This window comes from Sciurus carolinensis, chromosome 9 (genome assembly GCF_902686445.1).
Source record: "Sciurus carolinensis chromosome 9, mSciCar1.2, whole genome shotgun sequence".
NCBI lineage: Eukaryota > Metazoa > Chordata > Mammalia > Rodentia > Sciuridae > Sciurus > Sciurus carolinensis.
In genome coordinates, this window is record NC_062221.1 from 83,034,466 (window position 1) to 83,043,401 (window position 8,936).

Sequence of the window (8,936 nt, forward strand, 5' to 3'; positions counted from 1 at the left end):
CAGTGGGCTGCATTCCCAGCCATTTTTATTTTGAGACAGGGTCTTGCTAAGTTACTGAGGCTGGTCTCTTTTCCTGCCTTCTCAGATCAGGTTTGTTCTGTTCTCTCTACCTTGTCTCTAGCCTATACCTGTCCTCTGAGAGTATTCAATAAGTATTTGCTGGATATGTAAATGAATAAATGAATAGATGAATGGATAAACTAGTGAATGAACAAAGTGTTGTAGAATCATAGTAGGAAAGTTTACCTTTGCCTGCAGTAGTCAGGAAGGGTTTTCTGGAGAAGATAAAATTGACCTGTCTTGAGAGACTTGCCTGGTGAACAAGTATTCATTTCCAAAATGAATATTCTTACAAAATTAGCTTTTCTTTGTTTTCAATACCTGGAATTGAACCCAGAGGTGCTTGACCACTGAGCTATAGCCCCATTCCTTTTTATTTTTTATTTTGAGACAGGGTCTCACTAAGTTACTTAGGGCCTCAATAAGTGGCTAAAACTGGCTTTGAACTTGTATCCTCCTACCTCAGCCTCTCAAGTTGCTAGAATTACAGGCATGACTTCCACGCCCAGATATGTTCAAACTGAGACTCAAACGATCCTCCTGCCTCAGCTTTCTGAGCAGCTGGGACTGCAGGTGTACACCACCACTCCAGCCGAAATTAACTTTTAGTGAGCCATGTCTCAGGAAGTTATCAGGAATATACTTTTCCAAAGAGGAGATGGTAAACAAAGAAATAGCAAAATTGCACTTTAGGAGATCGAACACAAGTGAAAGAGGAAGGGAATCCCTTGAAAGATGAATGAGTAGACCGGGGCGGAAGTGGGGGCCCTACCTGCTGGGTCCTAGTCCCGGACTGAACTGAGGAGCCCGAGCGCTGCCCAGCTGGGCCATTAGGCCCCAGGCAGGTGCTGAAAATGAGGGACGCAGCCACGAGGGCAGAAATCTCCAGTTTCTTAAGATTGAGAGACCACCCGGCAGATGAGATGCTGCTAAATAAACCCCTGGCTTCGTAGTATAATGTGGGGCCCTTTGCGGGAGAGCTTGCCCAAGGGTCGCCTTGCATTTCCTGATTTAGGTCCAGACCACCGATGGAAAAGAATCTCTCTCAATGCGCAGGCATCGTGCACGTGCCTTTTGGGCATGTTGTAGCTAATGAAAAGTGGCGAGGGTCTCAACTGGCGCAGGGGATGCAAGGGAAAATTAAACTCGTTTTTGAGGTTGGCCTGACACCAGATTTTTACCTGTCCAGCAAATCCTGCATTCTCTATGTCACTGAAGCTGATTTGGTGGCAGGAAATGGCTACAGAAAAAGAATTGTTCGAGTTAGAAATTCTGGTAACCTTCAAGGGATCCTAGTAGTTGAAAAAACACAGATCAATGAGCAGTACTTCCCAGCCATACAGAAGTTCACTGTACTGGACCTTGGGATGGTGTTACTTCCAGTGGCCAACCAGATGGAAGCATCCTGCCTCATTGTTCAGTTAGTACAAGAGCACTCCAAAGAACCCAGCAAGAACCCTTTCCTCAGGAAGAAACGGGCTCTGCTCTCTGAGCCATACCTCCTTCGAACTGTGCAGCAGATCCCAGGAGTTGGAAAAGTTAAAGCTTCTCTTCTGCTTCAGAAGTTTCCAAGTATCCAGCATCTGAGTAATGTTTCTGTTCAAGAACTCCAGGCGGTAGTAGGACAAATGGTAGCACAGCAAATCTACACCTTCTTCACCCAGTCCAGGTGACAGCTGCCCTCACCTACTGTTTTCTTTTGACCATGAACTACAGGATCTGGTTTTCATATTTAAAAAACAAGAAAAAAAAAAAAAAAAAAAAAAAAAAAACAGGCACAGTGGCACATACCTCTAATCCCAGTGGCTGGAAGGCTGAGGCAAGAGGATCCAGTTCAAAACCAGCCTCAGCAATGTAGCAAGACGCTGTCTCAAAATTTAAAAAAGGGCTGGGAATGTGGCTCAGTGGTTAAGTGTCCCTGGGTTCAATCCCTGGTATAAATCCCCTCTTGTCGGGGTTTCGGCCGGACCCCTGGCCCTAGGTGTGGCAAGGCTAAGATGGCGCCTGGCAGTGAGCCAGAGCAGTTAACTTTTGCACAAACAACTGACTTTATTTTGAGGAAGTTCCAGGGATTGGCTAAGCTCCCTGATGGACAGTACAGGTCCACTATATGCCTGCCTTCGCTGCCTGTATCTGTTAATGCTCTCCCCTCGTGCGAAAATGCTGATTGGTTACAAGTACTGTATATATTGGAGTGTAAGTTCCTCAAAGGGAGGAACAAAGGAAGAACTGGGAGGATGGGGGTGCGCGCAATAAAAGGGCCGAAAAGAACCAGGTGTCATGTCTCTCTGCGGGCAGGGAGCGCGACACCCTCTCCTCAAAAAAAAAAAAAAAAAGCCTAAGAAAATAGAGTATTTTACAGCATTTAGTGAAAGCTGAGGTAGGCCTAATGGAGCCTGTGGTTATGCTGCTGTACTAAGTTTGGACATTTAAGTTACCTCAGGTAACTTCTTACCTTCTGCTAAGATGGGGGAAAAAACAGCCTAAATCTCCCTAAGAAAGTCAGGGACTCTCAGTAAAAAGCTAGTTAGGGCAGATTTTTGTGAGTGACCCTGACCTGTATCTGTCATGGAATAGACTTTCAGGTGGTGGATATATCCATCTAAAAGAAATTAACCCACAAGGAAGCAGTGTGTATCAGAAGCCCCTTCCTTCTTCTTGGACTCAGAGCTTCTGTTCTTTAGGTCTGGTCTGCATATACCTGTGCTGCCAGTGTAAATAAACAAGTGCACAACAATTCCCTCCATGGTTCCTTGTTCCTTCATTTTCTCCTTTTTTTTGGCAGAGGGAGGGTAGCCAGTTTATAATCACAGGACTTGTATTCTGAACACAGAAAGCCTAGAGTCTGTAATTCCCCATTTATGGTGAAAAATTAATGTATGTAAGGAAGGAAAGAGTGTGTTTGTAGATGTATGCCCAACAGTGGGAGGATACATAAGAAAACATTAGAAGCAGCTGCATTAGAAGCATTAGAAGCAGTGGGAGGAGAGACAGGTGGAGGATCAAAAGGTACAATGACCATTCAAAAAAACATTCAGCTGAAAACGCCAAATGTTTTAATAGTTACTAAAATAACCTGTTTTGTGAAATGTTAGTTATTTTTAAAAATCAAACACATTTTGTGCATGAGGTTAATAAAAATTTAGAAGGAATTAAAGTAAAATTAAAGTAAAAAAACTCAAAAAAAAAAAAAAAAGAAAATGAATAAGAGAGGCCTCGTGGCTGGCCTGCAGGCTTAGAGAATAGTCCAGATTGACTCAGGAGTACAGAGCATTGCAAGGGATGAAATGAATACAAAACTGAGTTTTCTGTCAGGGAAACTGAGCCCAATAGCTACACAGAAATCCAGGTAATGTACATAGATGTTAAATAAAATAAAAAGTCATACATTAAAAAAAAAAAAAAAAACAGCATGATGGTCCAGGTCATAATAATGCAATATTGAATATTTTTTTTTTCACAAATCAGACTTTTATTCTCCCATATTATTGTGCACCTCAAACAAAATATTTAACCCATTTTCAAATAAAATAAAACTAGAAACATAAAATACTATTTAAAAGACAATAAAAATGCAAGCTCCTAAATTGCAGGTTATACCATTAATGTGAATATTTCATGAAATGTAGTTCACAGAGAACTTTGAAAAATGTGACTGATTAAAGTGATATCTCCTTTCTTCAATTTTGTGATTAACAGGACTTTTATTGGTAGTAAACTAGAGCAAACAATAGAATAATACATATGCAGTATTCAGTACACACAATAAAAGCTAAAGAAATTCAAAACCTGTATAAAACAGAAAAAAACAAAACTGGAGAAAAATCATACAGCTTAAGAGATACAGTGATAAAGGTTTTCTGCATCCTTTAATTACAGCTTGTACTCTTCTCAACAGAACTTACCGCACTTACTGAAATAAGAAATACAGACTTTTAGTATTGCGTGTAGCAATATTGAATATTTACTTGACTGAAACTCTTTTATCTCTATTGGGAGGATGAAAGAAAGGAAAAAGTCTGCCAGGTGCAGTGGCACATGCCTGTCATCCCAGCAGCTTGCGAGGCTGAGACCGGAGTGTCGAAAGTTCAAGGCCAAATATCATGGTGATGATAAAGATTGACTTAATCCTTTAAAATGAAACTTCAATGTAAAAATAATCAAATGTTCTAACATCAGAGTTTGTGCCACCCATACACATTCTAGAATAATTTATTGAGGCCCCAATTTAGTGAGACCCTAAATAAAACATAAAAAGGGTTGAGGATATAGCTCAGTGGTTAAATGCCCCTGGGTTCAATCCCTGGTACCAAAAAAAAAAAAAAAAAAAAAAAAAAAAAAAAAAGGAGAGAACACATAAAGAAGGTCATGCAAAGATGGAGGCAGAGACTGAAGCAATGCATTGGTAAGCCAGGGAACACCAAGGAGGGCTGGAAGCCACCAGGAGCGAAAAGAGAAGCATGGAGCTCTTCTGCAGAGCCCCCAGAAGAAACCATCAAGGAAGAAAATAAAAACAGAGTAACCGACTCAGGACACCTAACAGAGAGTTAGAGAGCCCTTGCCAAACCAAGCCTTAGGTACTGCAGCCTCACCTCTCCCCAGACTACTGCACACACACACCTGGATGCACAAAGGCAAGCCCAGTCACATTTTTATTTTACTTTTTTTTAAAGAGAGGCATAATCTCTCCCTAGTCTAGCTGCCATGTCTCAAGTAGTAAAGCTACTGATTCGGCCGTCTGCACACCTACTCTGTCTAGAGGAAATGGACACTAGTCAGACTCAAGTCCCCCTCAACTCCATGTCTCCCCTCTCACAATGGACACCAGACACAGGGCCTGGGCTGAGGTGTACAGGAGGTGAGTTCTGCTTCTTACTATGCAGTCAGTGTAAAAACACATCCTGTAAGCACCATGGGGTCCTGGCCACATCTTTTTTTTGGGGGGGATACTAGGGATTGAATTCAGGGGCACTCAATCACTGAGCCACATCCCCAGCTCTATTTTGTATTTTATTTGGAGACAGGGTCTCACTGAGTTGCTTAGCACCTCACTTTTGCTGAGGCTGGCTTTGAACTCCTGATCCTCCTGCCTCAGCCTCCCAAACCACTGGGATTATAGGTGTTCACCACCGTGCCTGGCCCATCCACATCTTTCTGGATCATGTTTTTGGTCCCTTTTACAAAATTATTGACATGGGACACAATGCCCCCCTTCTGAGAACTACCCAATGACTGAGAATAGCCATCCAATCTCTTTTTCACAGGACAGATTTGCCAGAACCAATCTTCTTTTCTGACAAGTGATGTAACCACCCTGCTTTGTGGTTTTAAGTCTTAAATGCTGCCACCATTCTGTAAAACTTTGAAGCAGAACTGAAGAATTCTTGAGTCTGTGTTTCCCAAACTGCAATTCTGATGAGTCCAAATAAATAAACACATTTTCTTTATCCTTAACCAGACTGGCTTCATTCAGGAAGTCAATAAAACCAACTCTGAGGAGACTCTTTTAGTGTAGAAGGGGCTACTGGGGATTGCACCCAGGGGTGTTCTGACACTGAGCTACATCCCGAGTCCTTTTTATTTTTCGTTTTGAGATGAGCTCTTGCAAAGTTGTCCAAGACAGACTGGCCTCAAACTTGCAAAGGTCCTGCCTCTGCCTCCCAGGTCTCTGGGATTGCAGGTGTGCATGACCACGCCCAGCTTCTGAGGAGACCCCGATTTCAGACGTCTGGCCTTCCAAATTATATGAAAATAAACTTCTGTTGATTTAAGTCACCCAGGATGTGGTAATTTGGTAATGGCAGTCACAGGAAAAGAATAGACAGTTGCTCCAGTTTGACAACTCCTAATACAGCCCCCACCCCAGCCTGGCCGCTCCTCTCCTCGTCCAGTTCTCTTCATGAAAGAGTACTAGCCAAGACGAGGTCACACCTTCCTAAATGTTTGCGTGGCTGCAAAAAATGCTTTGTATTTATTAATCCTCTTTCCCAACTTGGCAAAAGTTATTTATTTAACAAATTATCTGTTGAAGCAATTGTTCCTCAGCCAAGAAATAAACTATATCTCCTGAGTCACCAGGAGAGGTCAGTTGTGCCCATCCAACTAAAATGTATTGTGTGTCTGTGATGTACGAGGAGCCATGGAGGACGTGAGGTTGAGTCAGGTGTAGTCCTGGCTCTCAGGGTGAAGGCTCATGATGGAGGTCATGTAACCCAGAAAAGATCAAACTCAGTACCTCTTGGTAAAGCTAATGACTCCAGAAACAGAGGGACTGGAGAAAAACGAGTTTCATTCCATAGCAAAGGATGCAGAAGCAGGAGTTCTGCTTGCAAATCAGCTTCTCAACTCTCAGAGGTTGATATGTTATAGATACAGGATAAGAGTAATGAGAGAAGGTGCTCGCCATGGTGCACCCCTCTAATCCCAGGTACTCAGGAGGCTGAGGCAGGAGGATCACAAGTTAGAGGCCAGTCTAGGCAATTTAGTGATACCCCTGGATTCAATCCGAAGTACTGTAGATGATGATGATGATGATGATGATGATGAAGAAGAAGAAACGATAAGGGAGATAGGCTAATAAAGGAAAAGAGTCTTAGAATAGGTGTAAACTTTCTAGGAACTTGGGTACCATCTTTTTTACTCCTTTCATAGTCTAGTGTTTCTGATCATGGCAGCTGATAGGTGTCTTTAGCCTTGAAGTGGGAAGAGAGACTAGGGAAGTCTAGGTCAAGTTAATAGATGTTGAGATTTTTTAAAATTTTGGTGCCAGGGGAGGGCGCTGGGGAGGATGAACACTTGCAAGCCCAAGTGAAGAGTTAGTGTTTTCAGCAAATGCAGACTTCAAGTTACTGAGAGATAACGCAGGCAACAGTTATCATCATAACCCACACGTCATAACCCAATCATCTACAGCAAAACCAGTAAGAAACTAATAATGCATTGCCCCGCTGTGTGACCTCCGAATTTAGTGATGTTTTTAAGTTAACTAAGAGCAAGTAAAGCTGGAGGGTTTATTCAGGTTTCTCTTTGGTAATAGTAAAATACTTAAAATCTTAAATAATCTGCAGGGCAGTTGGGGATTGACATTATCAAGGACAAATATGGTACTATAGAAAAGTTTTTCTGTTTCGTTTTGTTGCCAGTACTGGGGTTGGAAGCCGGGACCTTGCACGTGGTAGGAAGTGCTCTCCCAGTGAGCTACATACATTCCCAGGTGGCTCAAACCTATTTTCTGGTGGAGGCCTTTGTAGGACCACTGTGTGGAAATTTTGTTTTGTTTTTGTTCTTCAACTTTGGCTGTTTCCTGAGGAGTCATGCCAATCACCTTTTCTACCAGGAAACCTTTTCTGATTCCCCTGGTGTTGGAACCAGAGACCTTGAGACTGACACATTATGTGACCCGAGACAGTAAGATTTATTTCAGCAGTGACCACATTTGATCATGAGGTTTTATTTGCACAACTTACTTTCCTCACTAGAATGTAACCAAGCTCTGAGAGTGTGTAGGTGGTCATTTTTAATAGCACAATGCTTGTACATCCTCGCTACATTGACAAATAAGTGAATTCATGCCAGTGGAGGTGGTCGGGGGGTGGACAGGGCGATCTAGATAGAAGAAATGGCACGAACCCAGGAGCAGAGGGAGACAGAGGAAATACGTGTCCATACTGGACACTGCCTTCTTTAAAACTTGTCAGAGACTCATCACATTTAAAGATATATCATTAAGGATGCTCTTCAGCTGCAGGTCACAGAGCCCAACTACAGTGGTTTAAAAAGCAGAGGGCAAGCCAAGGATATAGCTCAGTTCATAGAGTGCTTTCCTGTCAAGCACAAGGCCCTGGGTTCAGTCCCCTGCACTGCAAAAAAAAAAAAAAAAAAAAAAGAGGGCATTATTTTTCTCCTCCTTTTTTTTTTTTTTTTTTTTTTTTTTTTTTCCTTTTCTGGTGCTGGGGACTGAACCCAGGGCCCTGTGCTTGTAAGGCAAGCACTTTACCAACCGAGCAATCTCCCCAGCCCCTCTCCTCCTTTTATTTATTTATTTTTTGTGGTGCTGACATCAAACCCCTGACCTCACACATGCGCTACTGCTGGGCTACACCCCTAGTCCTTCTTTTCCTTTCATAAAGAATCTAGATATAGGCAACCAAAGGCTAAGTCATCAAAGTTCCAGTCTCCTTTCCTCTTTTTATTCTTGCATTCTTAGTAATCAGCTTTGTTTCCAGGATTGCTTCATCTCACACTCCAACTCCATACTTGCACTCTGGGAAAGACACAGATGCAAAAGGAGGCAACGGGAAAAAACCCATGCCAGGGTGCTCAACCACTGAGCCACACTCCCAGGCTTTTTTATTTTTTTGTTTTGAGACAGAGTCTGACCAAGCTGTTTAGAGCCTCGCTAAGTTGCTGAGGCTGACCTGGAACTTGAGATCCTCCTGCCTCAGCCTCCTGAGTTGCTGGGAGTATAGGCTTGCACCACTGTGCCCCACTAACTATATTGATTCTTGCACCTGGTTTCCATGATTATTAAAGGATTTCTTGTATTTATAGATAATAATTATAGCCTGTTGAACTCTCCAAAGGCAAAAATTTATTTAGAGCAAGAACAGAGTAGTACAGAGTAGTAGAAAAACAAGATGCATTATATTTCTTTCACAAACTACATACTTCTAGGAATGTTGCCACTGTAACATGAAAGTTCATCAAAATAAGTGTAAAATATAATTCCAAATAATGACTTGAATGACATTGACCATACTATTTAGCAATTATGCCATGTACAATCGCTCTCTGATTCTGTTTCCAAATATGTGCTATAGCTTTTCTTACAAGAGACCGCTCAATATATATTTTGGGGTGAGAAGAAGTATTTGCTT

The 8,936-nt window shown here is 42.2% G+C and overlaps 1 protein-coding gene and 1 pseudogene across 1 annotated transcript; one reads left to right on the forward strand and one right to left on the reverse strand.

Moving 5' to 3' along the window:
* The first annotated feature begins 1,088 nt into the window (after positions 1-1,088).
* LOC124993675 (Fanconi anemia core complex-associated protein 24-like) lies at positions 1,089-1,733 on the forward strand. Its single transcript, XM_047565495.1, has one exon. It carries the CDS (start codon positions 1,089-1,091, stop codon positions 1,731-1,733), a length of 645 nt encoding a protein of 214 aa, XP_047421451.1.
* Positions 1,734-4,858: 3,125 nt separating this feature from the next.
* LOC124993849 (uncharacterized) lies at positions 4,859-4,980 on the reverse strand (annotated as a pseudogene).
* Positions 4,981-8,936: the final 3,956 nt, after the last annotated feature.